This window comes from Emys orbicularis, chromosome 3 (genome assembly GCF_028017835.1).
Source record: "Emys orbicularis isolate rEmyOrb1 chromosome 3, rEmyOrb1.hap1, whole genome shotgun sequence".
Taxonomy (NCBI): Eukaryota; Metazoa; Chordata; order Testudines; family Emydidae; genus Emys; species Emys orbicularis.
This window is the reverse complement of record NC_088685.1, coordinates 123,574,980-123,591,592: the sequence shown is the minus strand read 5'-3', so window position 1 is coordinate 123,591,592 and position 16,613 is coordinate 123,574,980. Positions and strand designations below refer to the sequence as shown.

The following is a 16,613-nucleotide window of genomic DNA, read 5'->3' as shown; positions in this document are numbered from 1 at the left end:
CAAAAATGCGTGTGGTCACAGTGAGACGCGCTGTGTAAGGTCATGCCTTTTATTGGACCAACTTCTGTTGGTGAGAGAGCCATGCAGTGGACATAGTATTTGCTCTGGCCTGAGGGAGGGTGGAGATGAGGCCGGGGAGCTGCCAGCGCCACCCCCCGGCTGCTCTCTGGGGGATGGGTTTGGAGCCTGCCACGGGAGGGGGGGTGTCAGCAGGTCCTGTGGGGGTGACCCCGCGCTAGGCTTGCGGCCAATAGCGCCGCGTCTTCTTGCGGACTAAAATGGTTGGATTTGTCTTCTTCCGCTCGAAGCCTCACTTCAGCAGGTGGTATCCCTCCGCGTCTCCCCCTCCCCCTCGTGCTCCGATCAGATGTTCGGCTGCCCCATGCGATGTCCGTTCAACTGTCAGGGTAACCGCCACATAACAGGCGAGACGCCGTGGAAAGGCGGCGGCTCTGGGCCGGGACCCCGCAGGGAGAAGGAGAGGCGCTTGGGAAGTAGTTCCGGCGCGGAGCCGGAGAAGGGAAGCTACTGCCGCGCCGCCGCCGGGTGAGTAAAGGCGGCACGAGACAGGGGGCATCGCCGGTGGGTCGCGCTGCTGCAGCTCCTGCTCCTCCAGTTCCCTGCGCGCGGCGGGCACTGCGGGCGGCAGCGGCTCCTCCCAGGGGCGGGCTGGGGGCGGGGCGACTGCACTCGCGTTTCCTCCTTCGGCGCCATTTTGTAGCGCAGAGAATCCGCAAATAAAGAGCGGGCGGCAGAGCGGGGTGGGGGAGGCGGCGACCGCGGAGGCCCCGGGTCTGGGCGCTGAGGCGGGTGCGGAAGGTGCCGCCCTTGATGTGACGGGCCAGGCCCGGGCAGTCGGTGCGCGGGGACAGCGAGGCCTCCGCGCCGCAAGCGGGAGGTGAGTGACCGAGCGGCCTCCCCCTCTGCCGGGGTGCCGCCGCCTCCTCCTTCTCCTCCGCGCGGGATGTGGCCGCTGGAGCGGGGGCGGTGGGCACCAGGCACCAGGGTGTCCCCGCCCTGCTGCTCTTGGGGCTGGGGGCTCCGAGCCCGGCGGCTCCGGCCGTTACCTACGGGGGCAGGGGCAGCAGCACCTAGAGCCATTTTGTGTGAGGCGCAGGCGAGAGCCCGGCTGGGTGCGTGAGTCACGGCCCGGCCCCGGGGGCGTCCATTGTCCCCACCCGCCGGCTGGGGAGGCCCCGTTTTCTCTTGTAGGTTGCGGCGAAAGCGGTCAGGAAGGGGCGGGCGGAGCCCGGGCGGGATTAGGAGCCGTTCGAGGGCTCTGTCCCCCTTCCACCGGCAATGAGCCGTGTCCCCGCCGCAGGGAGAGGCCTGTGCGCTCCGCTGTCAAATGGCCCGTCTTGCTGCGGGGGCGCCTGCGGGAGAACTGAACGGTTTCCAAGGCCTGTTCAGTGTGGCGGCAGGGTTCGCTGGTTACATGTAGAGGCGCAGCTCACTTGCGTTCCCGGCCTGCGGAGGCTGATGCACATGCTTAGCTTTACGCACTGTGCGTGGGTTCCGGGAAGGCAGCGGGACTAGTCACCGTGCCTAAAGTTAAGTATGTGAAGAAATCTTTGCAGATCCGGGGCCTTGTTTTGTATTTTTTGTTTGTTTGGTTTTGGAGACACTGATACCTGTAGTGGTGGTTTCTACACAAACTATAACATAAAAATTAGCTGCCAGGTATTAAAAAAAAATGCCCGTAAAGCAATGTTTTAACTAAAACAATTGCAATTAACTGCATAATTTTATCTCTGTATCTTTTATATCCCGTAAAATATTACAGTACTGATGACATAATATTGTAAAGTGGCCTGTAAGATAAAATAGAACATGATGATCCTCCGGCATGAGCCTTTTAGTTCATGTGTCAAATATGGCAAAGTAACAGCTGCTATAATCAGCTTGTAATAATAAGTTTTAAGAATTTACATAGAAATTTAAATAAAAACCCATCCTGTGTTCCAACTATCTGTGTTAATGTGTTACAAATAGGTGAAATATTAAGGTATCTTGATATTACTGAGAGTAAAAGGTTGGAAACTTGACAAGCTACCATTTGTCTCCAGAATGAATTTTGGGGTTAAGATGTACATTTTAGTATGATAGCGAATAAATTATACCATATATAAACACTGAATTTGTGTTTATTTCAATAGGACATATTGAAGATTATTCTTTAAAAGAATGTTCATTGTTTATTCTTATAGAAAATGGCATATGGTCATGCTCTTACAGAAAATTACCATCACCTTAGCAGTGAGCTTGAATGTTCTTTCAGTTGAGAGCCAATTGAGGGGAGGCATCTTAGGTATTGCACAGTATTTAAAGTTGCTTATTCTTTGTGCTTTGCTTTTAAACAAAATAACTTATTTTTTAGTAATCATAGTCTATGTACTGTGGTCAGTGTCTTGGAGATGGTGGTCCATTATCCATCTTACTATTGGAATGTTAATGGCATTTAAAATAATAAAAATTGATAAAATAACAAACAAGACCCCTTAGGCCTTGAACTTGCAAATAATTAAGAATGCAATAACTTTACACATTGAGTAAGAGTACCTCATGCTTAAGTGTTTATAGGATTGTTGCTTTACTGATTTATTTATTTATTTTCCCCATATCCAGGTACATATACTGACAAAATAATAAGCAATTTAAAACAGCCAATCAGCATTCAAAGACATAAAACAAATTTAGGTTGGCTTCTGACACTCCTTCATGCTGCTGTAGAGGTGCCAGTAGTTTTGAGGAATTACTTAATGCATCTCAAAATGTTGACTAGTGGGGTACTGCTATCAATCTGCTCTGTATATCTAAACCTCTCAAGTTTAAATTGCTAAGTTACTGTGAAGTATTGCTGATGCAGAAAGTCTTCCATGTTTCAGTAATAGGGTGAAATATATATATAATGTGTACAAAAAAACTATTAAGAGAAAGTTAGCTATTTAGGTTGCAAAGTCAACCTCTAAGTTAAGAAATGCCGGATGTACAGTTGCTCATGCAACATGAATTCAGCCCCTTGTGCATCCATCCTGTGCACTGAATAATATTCCCCCCCGGGAGTAAGGGGGGGAATACACATGATCAGATTAAAGGTTATATCATTATGCATATACACAAGGGGGAGAATTAAGATTGCACAGGAAATTTAAATCTGGTATTTCCCAACGTTTGAGCCACGTGGCTTTGCAACCTAAATAACTGTTTTAATGTAGACTTTTAATATAATTTTTGTAGTCTTAAAGGAAAAAGTGTTAACATGATGCATATAGCATCATTGGCATGCATCATTATTCATATAGCAGCGTGGTTTGAACTCTGATCCTTCATTGCCTCAGGACTCTTACTACAGTAGTTGGCAGCAGGAGAAACAACTTGGTTGATTAGCTGCTGGTAGCTTTTGCTGGGGTGGAGGTGGCCTGGCCTGGCTCTGATCGGTACATTGCCCCTAAAGCAGAGGTGGGCCACATCCAGCCCGCGGGACCGTCCTGCCTGGCCCTTCAGCTCCCAGCCAGGGAGGCTAGCCCCCGGACCCTTCCCTGCTGTCCTCCCTTCCCCACAGCCACGCGGGCAGCGCTCTGGGCGGCGCATCTGGCTCCGGCTGAGCGGCACGGCTGCCAGACATGCTGCTCTGAGCGGCATGGTAAGGGGGCCGGGGGGTAGGATAAGGGGCAGGAGGTTCCGGGGGGCAGTCAGGGGACAGGGAGCAGGGGGGGTTGGATGGGGTGGAGGTTCTGGGGTGTGGTGGTCAAGGGATGGGGAATGGGGGGGTTGGATAGGTGTGGGAGTCCTGGGGGGGCCTGTTGGGGGCAGGGGTGTGAATAGGGGGCGGGGCAGTCAGGGGACAGGGAGCGGAGGGGTTGGATAGGGGGTGGGGTCCTGGGGGAGTGGTTAGGGTCGGGGGGGTCTCGGGAAGGGGGTGGTCAGGGGACAAGGAGCGGGGGGGGGGGAGGTTGGATGGGTCGGAGGTTCTGAGGGGGGGCAGTCAGGATGGAAAGTGGGAGGGTGTGGGGGTCAGGCCGTTTGGGGAGGCACAGCCTTCCTACCCGGCTCTCCATACAATTTTGCTACCCCACTGTGGCCCGAGGGCCAAAAAGTTTGCCCATCGCTGCCCTAAAGCCTTGTGCTTGGTCCAGAGAGAGATGGTTGTAGGAATGGAGCCCAGCTGTGCTTCCACCACTGCTTTTGCAGCTCCAAGGTGTATCTGCTACTGCAGCTTTGGTATAGCAACTAGGACCTGTTTTAGAATGTTCACGTTTTGTTGGTTTGGCATGCTGCTAAGATTTTCGTGAGGCAAACAAGTAGCGTATGGGAAAGAGTTGTCTAACAGATTGTAACTTCTCATGCATTTCATGAGACAAGCAAAAGGCACATCCCTATCCCCAAGGCTTTCGTCTTGCTGAATTTCAGACGTGCCAAACAATGCAGGTGTGTTAGAATTAATTACAAAAATAAATGAGCCTTTTATAATGGAGTGGTAGGCAACCTAAACATAGGGGGCCACTATCAGTTCCATCCTATGATGTAGAGTAACTTGAGGTCTTTCTGGATGACAACACCTGGAGCAAAAGCGATTAGTAAAACCAAGACTGAGTATTTCCATTACAATTCCATTTTCAGTTGCTTAGCTCTTTCCAAAATTTTCATCTATTGAACTGAAGTCTCAGAGCATGGTTTCTGCACACAAATGGATAGTTTTAGAAAGTTTGAGCAAAAAGGCTTTGGTGGCTTTTCAAAAGGGGGGGGGAGGGACGCAGTGGCAAATGCTTCCCTTTTTAAACGTTTGAATAGCAGTATCTCCACTTGTTCTGAGGAAAAGTGTCTTTATTTTACCAGGCGGAGAGGTTGGAAAATTGCACTTTGTACATGCACTGTACTTCAGGTGCAACTTTTAAGTACTTTTTGCCACTGTTCTATGCATGGCTAACATAGCAGTGTGGTGTATGTACAATTATGGAGCCCTCTTTCATTGAGCGAGTATAGCTTTGCACATCTGAAAACAGTACATCGCCAGTGCAGTTTTTAAAAATACGAAAAACGTTAAGCCCTTGCCTTACTCGGTGCTCATCTAGAACGTTTTGCAGTGTCTAGCCTATATGTTTGGTTTAAAAAAAATCATTTAAAAACTACATCTAGGAGTATTATGCTTGCAAATGGTGAATAAAAATCAGTTTAAAAAAAATTAATGGATTTTTTTTATTTAAATTAAGTACAGGCTTATTTAAAAAACCTGTTTAACATAAAATTTGAAATTGACCACCTATGTTAAGACCTAAACTTTCTATAATCTATTAATCACTTAAATTAAATACAGAACAGAACATTAAGCAGCACATGTCAGGTTGTAAAGAAAATGAAACCACTGAGCTAGTGAAAGTCAATAGCTAAGCACCTGGAACTAGAGTTTGATGAAATGCTAAACCAACTTTTGACATCAGTAGCCTCATCTGCAGAGAGAATATTCTGTTCATTTCAGTTTATTCAACTAGTTCAGTTTAATGACTAGCTCACTGAAAGTTAAGAAACCAATTGGGATTTGAAAAATACATTTTCCTCTTCCAATCTATGCATAAAAAGTAGGTGTGAGGATGAGATTATGATCTACTAGTTCTAAAATATTGAATGACATGGTGACTAGAAATGATCAGTTCAGTTCACTAACTACATATAATCAGTTTTAAATGCAAAGCATGTTTTGATAAATTTGCTAAATACATAACAAATTTAAGAATTTTATTTAATGAAAAACATTAAAATGCTCTTCATGCATTTTGATTTTTGGATTTCTATCCAAATAGAGCTTGACACGTCACAAGAAAAATTAAGCACCTAGTAAATAAGAAATGCATTATTCACCATTTTCTAAACATACATTTATTCAAATTCTTAATTTTTACTTAAGTTAAGCTATATAATTGCTTAAATGTGTATGGATCATGTATCCTAGTTAGCAAAGTGCCAAATTTAGCACAAAGGCTATATTTAGTTGCAAAACAACATGTTTTAATAGGTTGATTCTCCTTGACTGGTAACTTTCTTTAGGAAAATAACTGTAGTACAAATGCAAAACATGATTAAAATCAATGACTTAAATCAAGGTTTCCTGCTTGTCAATGTAAATCATGATTAAAATCAGTGATTTTTAATCAATCCACCCTGCTTGCAAACTAGGTAATGCCAAAGTTAAGGTTTGCTGCTTGTGTGTATACATCACACCATGGTCTTAAGATAGTTTCTCAAATTCTATATTACTACATTTTGTAATGTAAGGTATTTCAGAAGATTGGAGGGCTGTGCTGGATACTTGTATATCTTGTATGTTAATGACTTGAGGACTCTGTTGTTTGGCACTTCAGTGATTAAAAAATGCCACATCTGTTTAAGGTGTGGAAGTGTATACTGTAATTCAAGAAAGTGTAATCTAACCTAATGTAATTACTGTATTGTGACACATGCACAATGGAGCAGAATTTAGGCTGTGCAGGCACCCTAAACTTTGGTAATAACCATGCAACCTCCAGTGTTCTAAGTTGCTGCAGTATACTTCCCATCCATCCAAAACTTTAACTTCTTATTTCTGTACTCTTAAGAGAAGTCTCCAGCATTCATTGCCATCTTCACATCCCCTACAACACTGTCAGTAACACTCCCAAAGTTATTCACTTCCATCACCAATAGAAGCAAAAAGCAGTATGCATCCCAGATTATCAAACTTTGATTCTAAGGCAAAACATTAATAGTGATCTCTGCAGTGTGAAAGTAAAATAACATTACATAGGTGTGGTCTGGGACATAACTCTGACACATAATATCAATAATAAGGTTTATTTGGGAGTGTAGTTGGCCAAACAAGGCATTTGAACAACTGAAGAAACTCACATTAATTCCATTAAAAATAAACTATTAGTTTCTGATAGCCACTGTGGAAAACTTGACGACAAACAGAAAATTCCTTCATGACCTCTTTCTTAAATGTTCTGACTGAAACTCTTCAAAAATACAGTGTATTTCTGATGATCAGTGCAGATATTTTTGGCAGTTGTGTACCATAAATTCATTTTATTAGGAAGTGCACTTTCTGTATTTGAATTATATTTGTTCTTAAAAAATAGTGTGGAATGGAGGGAGAGAAGAAGCTTCATGATGATTTTGCAAGGCTTAATTAAGTATCTTGAAAATGTTCCACAAGGGTGCGTGATAACTGATTACTTGTCCGTCTTCTCTCCCCCCCCCCCCCCAAAAAAAATTTGCTCACGGCAAGTGGGTGGATACAGTTTAAAAACTCAATTTTTTGTAACTGATCACTCAAAAGAAGCATTTGCTCTTTGAAAGTCTGAGATTTTAAAAAAAAAATTAAACTTTCTCCTGTGAAACAAAACAAAAGGAAACTTATGGTTTTCTTTGCTGCTGTCTGGGAGAAAGGCATATCTTTTAGAGCACTAGAAAAGAAGTGAGATTTAAGCTCTTAAAAACACTAAAATCAACAGAATTAAATCTGTATTATATTATGAATTTAAAAATAGTCCATGCATTTGTAACTGTATAAAACCACATTACTGGAACTGGACTAGTATTTTACTTAAGTATATTTATTGGTAGGTATAACTTACCTATACACTTGACCACAGGACCACTTTCTTTTAAAGAAACAACCATTCATTACTTTTGGGCCAGGTCTACATTACAGACCTATATCGGTATAACTGTGTCGTTCAGGGGTGTGAAAAACCCACCCCCTGAGCGATGTAGTAATACCAACCTAAGCCCCAGCATAGACAGCGCCATGTTGGTATAGGTGGATTAACTATGTTGATAGGAGAGGTCTCCCGTCGGCTTAGTGCGTCTTCATTGAAGTGCTACCGTGGTGTAGCTGTGCCGATGCAGCATCTTAAGCATAGACTTGCCCTTAATGATCTTTTTGCCTTTTCTGAGTGTAAGTGTTCCTTATTGCTCATAACATGCTGATAAATCTGGTCCTGAGGACAGCTAAGAAGGCTGTTGCTTCTACCTCTTAGATGGAAACTAATCATTGGTACCTCTCTCGTGTGTGTGGGGGGGGGGGGGGGGAAGGTCAAAATCCAAGTTGCTCTTATCATAAGTTATGCCTTTGTTAGATGTGTTTTACGTATGTAGGTATACCAGTATGACACTGGCAGAGCTCTCCTGGTGTGGATTATAGTGGTAAAGGTGCGTTCCATAGTTTATTCTCTGGGCTTGTCTACACAGTACGTTAGTGAGCACCAATGGGGATGTAAATTCTTGTGTGCAGCAAGTGTGTCGTGAACTGTGCTGGTGCACTCTAAAAGTTCCCTAATTGGCGTTGCCATAGTACTGTTTGAAACTTAGTCTGTGTCAGCAAGGTTGCACACAGTGTGTGACACGCTGCTGCACATGAGAATTTACACTCTCGTGTGCACTAATGCACTGTGTAGACAAGCCCTCTCTACTTGTATAGCTTGATCTACTGGGGAAAAGTAGAGTTTAGCCAGGTAGGGATCATGTCTCAATACCCTGGACCAGTGGTTCTCAACCCATGGGCCGCTTACGGCCCAATCAGCAGACAGCTGCAGCCCATGTGACATCCTCGGGGCCATACAGGTAGTATATATAGTGTGTGGATACAGCCCACATAACACAGAGAGCTGTATTTTTGGCCCACAATGGTAAATAGGTTGAGAACTGCCTGGACTGACACAGCTATTTCAGCAAAAGTCTGTAGTACAGACATAGCCATAGACTTTATTTCATAATAGACTAGAGCCCATTTTAATGAATACCAGATTATAGGACAAACATGTTAACACTTCCAGTGTTATAATAAAATGCAATGATTAGAGAAACTGGGTGCCTTAGAGGTTCACCTTGGGCAAGTGATTTGATGACCCTCTTTCCTTAGCCATTCAACTCTAAAACTTTTAAAAGGCACATTATCTGTGAGAACTGAACTGTGCACCTGAGATGAATTACTATCTAAACAAGTTCCCTTTACTTCCCACCCTCCGCACTTAAAACAATAATACATACTAAAGAAATAAAAGTAAAATCAGATGAACATACTTTCTGGGAACCAAGCAATTTTTTTTAGTAAAACTCTCCGGTATCTATTAGATCAGTCTTGCAAAACTAATGAAAACCTATTAGCCAAAATATGGTTGCTTTTTCTGTGCATCAGTAGTATAATGGACAAGTTAATGATACTTACTGATGCAGTCTTGAAAAGTTTCCCTGGGAAAACAGAACTGTTGCACCATTATTTCCTTTTTATTAAACACTCTTGGGGAATGTTTTTCTGTTGCTGCCCTTTAACTAGGGGTCTTTGAGAACAGAATCTCAGTGTTTGGCAAAGGAGCTCTTGCACTCCACTTTTTTTTTTTTTTTTTTATAAACAAAGTAGAGCTGCTTCCAACTGCATAGCATCTTTCCTGCTCCACAAATGCTTTTCTGGTGGCTATACTTCTTTCCCTTCCATCTAAATCACAGCAGCTTTCTAGTTTTGAAGCTTTCCTTCAGAGGGAGGAGGGGATCAGTCTTTCTTTTTTGTTCTTTAAAAGACTTATTTGGCCTGTGGAAAGCTGGAGTCTCTCTCTGTCCCCTTTTCCCTGTCCCCCCAGGTTAGAATTGGTTAAAATTTCAACCTATTGTTAAAACTTGTGTCAAAAAAAATAATCATGGGAGGTACTTAGAGGTTATTTAATGTTGAAGTGTTGCAGAGAGGTTCGAGCATAACAGATTGGGGTATCCTAGTTAAATTGAAAATTTTAGTTTTGTTTTATCCTTCAACTGTGTGTGTGTTTGTTCATAAACTACTTCCCCTGAGTTGAGTCAGTGTGGAATTAGTGGCTTTTCTCCGGCAAATTGATTTGAAACAAAGGGAGTCTATAACCCTTTTAAATCATCAGCCACTTTCCAAACAGGCTAAGGCCTTGGCTACACTGGCGCTGTACAGCGCTGCAACTTGCTGCACTCAGGGGTGTGAAAACACCCTCCACCCCCCCCCCCCGAGCACAGCGAGTGCAGCGCTGTAAAGCGCCAGTGTGATCAGAGCCTGCAGCGCTGCACGCTCACTCGCAGCACTGCAAGCTACTCCCCTCGGAGAGGTGGCGTACTTACAGCGCTGCGAGAGAGCTCCTGCAGTGCTGGCGGCGCGACTACACTCACGCTTCACAGCGCTGCCGCGGCAGCGCTGTGAATTCCAGAGTGTAGCCAAGGCCTTAATGTTACTCAGGAGCTACTTCAGTGTTTCTCAGATGCAACCACCAGGGGCTTTTCGTGCAGCCACAGCCTCCTGGATGGTGATTGGGGTGGGAGGGAGGGAGACAAAACAGGGGCCTTTCCTCTGGCACTGTCAGCAGGGCTTGGGCCCTGCCCCCACCTGGAGCCATAAACACCTGAGAAGCAGGCAGCCAGTGTGAGTACCCCACCTTCCTGGGGGTGGTAGGGCACGGGCTTCTGGCTTTCAGCTTCAGCCCTGGGAGGAAGGCAGTGGGCTCCATCCCCTGGCTGCAGGGTTTCAGGCCTCAGCCACGTGGCAGCGGGTGCTGGCCCTGGGCCCACCCCTCCATCATTCCTGGTCCCTGCTGTGTCCTCCAGCCCTGCACTTTGGTGGCGCAGCTGCAGGCCTCTGGTCCCCAGGCTCCAGCTGCAGGCTCACCCCCCACCCCATTGCCCTAGCCTCTGCTGCCTCCCTTGGACCCCCATCCATTCCACCAAGCCCCTGCTGCCTCCCTTGGCTCCTTATACATCTCCCCAAAAACCAAGAACATGCAAGGCACCTTATTTGTTTCTATTCTGTTGAGGTCCAGTAAATAGAAACAACTACATTAATTTTTATTACTGAGTCTGCAAACAAACCTACATAAATAAATGGCAGTGAATTGGATATTCATATTTGACAATTTTTCCTAAAATCTTAATTTAACTTTCGAAAAACAAATAAAGTGGCCTCCAGCAAGAGGTGGTGGCCGCACTCTGAGGCCACCAAAATTTTTTTGTGATAAACCCTGTTTAACTAGATTGGCCTGTGACTGACTTACCATTGCAGTAGTAGACTGCCAAAGAAATTAATATTGTGCATAAATTAAAATATAAAAGACCTGAAACTGCTATCTTTGCTGTTTATGACCTTCTATTGAGCTCCTGTATTTCTTCTAAAACACTATAACCAACCAAAAAGTTTTAAGTAAGTGATCCTCTATTTTGGCAGTGGTTTTTCCATTGCCTCTTATGGTATTTGACCTTTGCCTATTAGGTTTTGTTATGCCTGTCATTACACCTGTCGCTACAAGGCATGACCCGTTAGAGAGAGAGAGACTTCTTCTGAGGACTTTGCATTTCATAAACATTGGTAGCAGTACTACAGAATAAAGTTGCAAACTGTCTCACTAGGAGAGTAAACTGTGCATATGTATGGCGGAAATAAGTATTAACCTCCAGAGAATACTCTTCCAGTTATCACCAGGGTTAATAGCAAAATTATAGATGTTTGCTTAAATATGTAAGCGTCTATGTAGAGTTTTCAAACTACACTTGTGAAAATAGAAATGAGAATAAACACAAGACAATTTCCAATTTTATCAGACCATTCTTTTGTTAGTCACAGTAAAAATAACTGTAATACCAGTATCAATAGTATCACCAAAATAAAATGTTACTTGAATTCTACCTCCTGATGTTTGTGCTGGAAGAGTGACCAGCATGGTTATGGTGGCTTGTTGTCAAACAGATGTTGTGTACTTCAGCATCTGACCTCACTGATGGTTTTTTTTTTTATATCAAGGCTGGGAATGCAAAGATGGGCTAACTTTCTGAACTCAGTAACTGGACCAAATCAGACTAAGTAATGTTTGTTTTTCTTCCTCAGTTCACAATGACTAATGAAGAACCTCTCCCAAAGAAGGTAAGTTTGAAATTTTTTCACGTTTTTTTCCCCTTGTTTTGTTGGTAGCAGTGACAGTTACATTGGTTTTTTTGTTTTTGTTTTTACTTTGCAGGTTCGCCTTAGTGAAACAGACTTTAAGGTTTTGGGTAGAGATGAACTGATCCTAAGGTAAAGTAATAAATGGGTTTCTACTGTATAAACAAACTTTTTTAAATGGGACTTCTCTCAAATCCTAATGGGAAATGTACCACTCTGTCCAAACTGCTTTTCATAAAGCCCACCATGTAGCAATACTTGTAATTTGATAGTTGACAGTGGCCAAGATTTTCAAAGTGATTTGATGTTTTTGTGTCCAACTCGAAACATATTAAAAGGGTTTGATTTCTCATATTGCTGCTCTCCACCCTCTGAAAATCAGGCCTCTTTAAAGGTGTCTCAGCTTAAATACCCAGAACTGAGGCACCTGAAATCACTAGTCACTCTTGAAAGCATTTGTCAGTATCTGTAAATATGTCCTTGAAGTTATCAGGGTTTAAAAAAAAAAATCCACTTTAATTGTAAATAGCATATTAGTATTGGTGAGTAGGGAGAGTTAAGCAGCTGGAAACTATGTAATTTAAGCTTTTTATTTAAAAACAAATTTCTGGCGGTCTTCACACCCCATAAGGATTTGTTGAATGTGGATCAAATATAAACTGATGCAGTGCTGTCTTCCTGAGCCTGCATACGTTTTTCTGTACCTCAGCTGCTTAATATTTTTCCCAAGTAGCAGCTGAGTGAGATTGGCAAAATTGATCCGTTTCACTACTGCTATTGGGAGTTCTTTAGCCAGCACTGAAACCAACAATCTTGTGTTTTTTCCTCTACTGTTATGGAAAGCTGTCTGAATAGTTTCAGTGTATTTGTTCCGAAGGAGGGAACATCAAAATCAGACTGGAGAGAGCAGAAGAGACTGACTATATGGGGAAGAGAAAGAAGTCCCTTTCCCCAGCCATTAAGTGGGAGTATTTCAGATTGGTCAGGTGTTCTCAGATTCTGGCTAATAGGTTTTTGTAATTGTAAAAGTTGCAACAGTTTAACTTAAATCTGTTCACTTATCCCAGTGTCAGGCCCTGTGATGAGCACAATCCAGTTGTAAACAAATTTAACTGTGTCCACACAGTTGGGATTTTGTGTCAATACAGGGATGAAGGTTGGTTTAAGTAAATAGATTTAAAAAACAATTTTAGTTAAATCATTGCAGATATTGTATGTAGATCAGCCCTAATGAAGGGAATTCACCCTGGGTTGGAATACCCTCCCCCCTTCAAGCAGCTGGAAGTCGTAGGGTTGGGTTTTTCACCAGGCTGTTACTGCTGAACCTTGCTGGTGACTGCACCCCACCACAACCACCTGGTGTATTGTATGGCCTTCATCCAGTGATTTTTTTTCAAGCCTGTATCTCACTGTTAGATGGCAAATGACTTCAGAGTTGTCTTTGGACACAGGAATATGCATAAGTGGTGTCTCACAACCTTGAAGTATGAATGTTTATATATGTTGGGACACCCCCCCCCCCCCTTTAAAATACTGGAATATTTATGGCAATATTCGTGTTTACATATCTCGTATGTAGGGATTGCATAGACTTACTTTCCTTGGTTATATATTTTGACAACTTAAAATGTTTCAGTATCTTCTGTGGTGTCTATGTGGGGAATCTTGCAGTCTATATATGTTGTGCACAGATAACACTGGTCTACAATTTTTGAGAAGTCGTCTGCTTCAGAGATAAAATGTGCTATTTATTATGTATTTTGATGTGCTGAATTCAAATATGACAAAACAACTGATTGGCTACTGTTTCTAAGATATTTAAGTTTTTACATTTTATGTCTATGTATATTGTGTAGATAGTAGAGTTTTAATCATAAATTGTAAACCTAGGTCTTTTCATGTGTTTATGGTTGCTTTACATGATATTTCACCTGTCCTGTTTATGTAACACTTTAAAAATCAGCAAAAGGGTTATATAAATAAAATTTATTATGAAACAAAAGGCAAAAAACTATTCTGTACATAGTTTAGTCCTATTCAGCGTCTACTCGGCGCTTCTTGGCTTGTCTCTTGTATTCATTAAATGGGGCATCTCTTGTCACTGTCCAGCAATAGTCTGCAAGCATTGATGGGCTTCATTTGCCCTGATAGCGTTTCTCCATTGATGCAATGTCCTGGTGAAATCGCTCGCCGTGCTCGTTGCTCACTGCTCCGCAGTTCGGTGGAAAAAAATCTAGATGAGAGTGCAAAAAATGTGTCTTTAGTGACATGTTGCAACCAAGGCTTTTGTATGCCTTGAGGAGGTTTTCCACCAACAACCTGTAGTTGTCTGCCTTGTTGTTTCCGAGAAAATTTATTGCCACTAACTGGAAGGCTTTCCATGCCGTCTTTTCCTTGCCACGCAGTGCATAGTCAAATGCATCATCTCGAAGAAGTTCACGAATCTGAGGACCAACAAAGACACCTTCCTTTATCTTAGCTTCACTTAACCTTGGAAATTTTCCACGGAGGTACTTGAAAGCTGCTTGTGTTTTGTCAATGGCCTTGACAAAGTTCTTCATCAGACCCAGCTTGATGTGTAAGGGTGGTAATAAAATCTTCCTTGATTGAACAAGTGGTGGATGCTGAACACTTTTCCTCCCAGGCTCCAATGACTGTCGGAGTGGCCAATCTTTCTTGATGTAGTGGGAATCTCTTGCACTACTATCCCATTCACAGAGAAAACAGCAGTACTTTGTGTATCCAGTCTGCAGACCAAGCAAGAGAGCAACAAGCTTCAAATCGCCACAAAGCTGCCACTGATGTTGGTCATAGTTTATGCACCTCAAAAGTTGTTTCATGTTGTCATAGGTTTCCTTCATATGGACTGCATGACCAACTGGAATTGATGGCAAAACATTGCCATTATGCAGTAAAACAGCTTTAAGACTAGTCTTCGATGAATCAATGAACAGTCTCCACTCATCTGGATCGTGAACGATGTTGAGGGCTGCCATCACACCATCGATCTTGTTGCAGGCTACAAGATCACCTTCCATGAAGAAGAATGGGACAAGATCCTTTTGCCGGTCACGGAACATGGAAACCCTAACATCACCTGCCAGGAGGTTCCACTGCTGTAGTCTGGAGCCCAACAGCTCTGCCTTACTCTTGGGTAGTTCCAAATCCCTGACAAGGTCATTCAGTTCACCTTGTGTTATGAGGTGTGGTTCAGAGGAGGAGGATGGGAGAAAATGTGGGTCCTGTGACATTGACGGTTCAGGACCAGAAGTTTCATCCTCTTCCTCTTCCTCGTCTGACTCAAGTGAGAATGATTCTGGTGCATCAGGAACCGGCAGTCCTTCTCCGTGGGGTACTGGGCGTAAAGCTGATGGAATGTTTGGATAATGCACAGTCCACTTTTTCTTCTTTGACACACCTTTCCCAACTGGAGGCACCATGCAGAAGTAACAATTGCTGGTATGATCTGTTGGCTCTCTCCAAATCATTGGCACTGCAAAAGGCATAGATTTCCTTTTCCTGTTCAACCACTGGCGAAGATTTGTTGCACAAGTGTCGCAGCATATGTGTGGGGCCCACCTCTTGTCCTGATCTCCAATTTTGCAGCCAAAATAAAGGTGATAGGCTTTCTTAACCATAGTGATTATACTGCGCTTTTGTGATGCAAAAGTCACTTCACCACAAACATAGCAGAAGTTATCTGCACTGTTCACACAAGTACGAGGCATCTCTGCTCACTTTGGCTAAACAGAAATGTGTCCCTTTGCAAAATCAAACACTGACAAATGAGAGCATGACACTGTATGATTTCTAGAGCTGATATAGGGCAATTTGTTCAGCAGAGTGATGTAAGCTTCGTTATGATTGCATCATCCATGACTTCTAGGAATAACATGATGCAATTCATATCATGTATGACGCAATACCAGCTTCAGATTGCATCACTCATTGTTTTGCCTAAAAAGCAAGTACTGTTCAAACCCAGTCATAGATTTATTCATAGATCCAGTCAAAGATGTATTTTAGTAATTTCTGGTTTAAATTGAGATCCCTTCCCTTTATAACTCACTTATCCTCCGCCATTCCCAAGTCAAGGGTCGTATATACTGACCCAATAGCATAGCTTGAAAACTAGAGCCAATCAACAATTTTAAGCATCATTTTTGTTCTCAGTGACCCAGAATTAGTAAAGTTTGACTACATTTATTTCAGAAGCATTTTGGCTGTAGAGCAGTGTAATCAGTGCGTTTGTGGGTAATTTTTGCTGTTTTCTAATGGGGTCTAAAAGATGTACACATTAAGTAGACAAACTTCACATCCTGGCACTGGTTACATCAGTGAGTAAACAAATATTAACTTGAAGTTCAACAAATACTGTCTCTTTCCAACTTTTTTCAAACTGGTTATGTGAGTACTTTTTTTAAATAGATATAGCTAAACCTAGGGGAACCCAAATTCATTATAGCTCTGCATGACAGCAGCTGCTGTCTTTCGCGCGCCCCCCCTCCCCCTTCTTCTTCCACTTTATCCAGTAGCTAACTACTATAGGAATGACATCCCCTTGCTTATACAGACTGCTCAAGAGAAGACTATGGTTCCAACATTTATCATGGAATCCTGCCTTTAAATCTGCTTTGCTTGCCCCCACACGTCATTCCTAACACTGTTGCCACTCTACAAATGGCTTCTGTAGAGCATG

At 43.1% G+C, this 16,613-nt stretch overlaps 1 protein-coding gene across 4 annotated transcripts in view; it reads left to right on the top strand.

The window, feature by feature from the left end:
* The first annotated feature begins 470 nt into the window (after positions 1-470).
* WTAP (WT1 associated protein) overlaps positions 471-16,613 on the top strand; it is a 40,503-nt gene continuing 24,360 nt past the window's right edge. For 3 of the 4 annotated variants that reach the window (XR_010561286.1, XM_065400553.1, XM_065400555.1), the window contains exons 1-3: positions 824-898; positions 11,861-11,896; positions 11,991-12,046. Coding sequence is in view for 3 of the 4 variants with exons in the window: in XM_065400553.1 (XP_065256625.1) it covers positions 11,867-11,896; positions 11,991-12,046 (86 nt within the window). In the remaining variant the exon portion in view is untranslated. Of the gene's footprint in view, positions 547-823; positions 899-11,860; positions 11,897-11,990; positions 12,047-16,613 lie in introns of those variants that run through there. The other variant, XM_065400554.1, reaches the window with a different exon arrangement.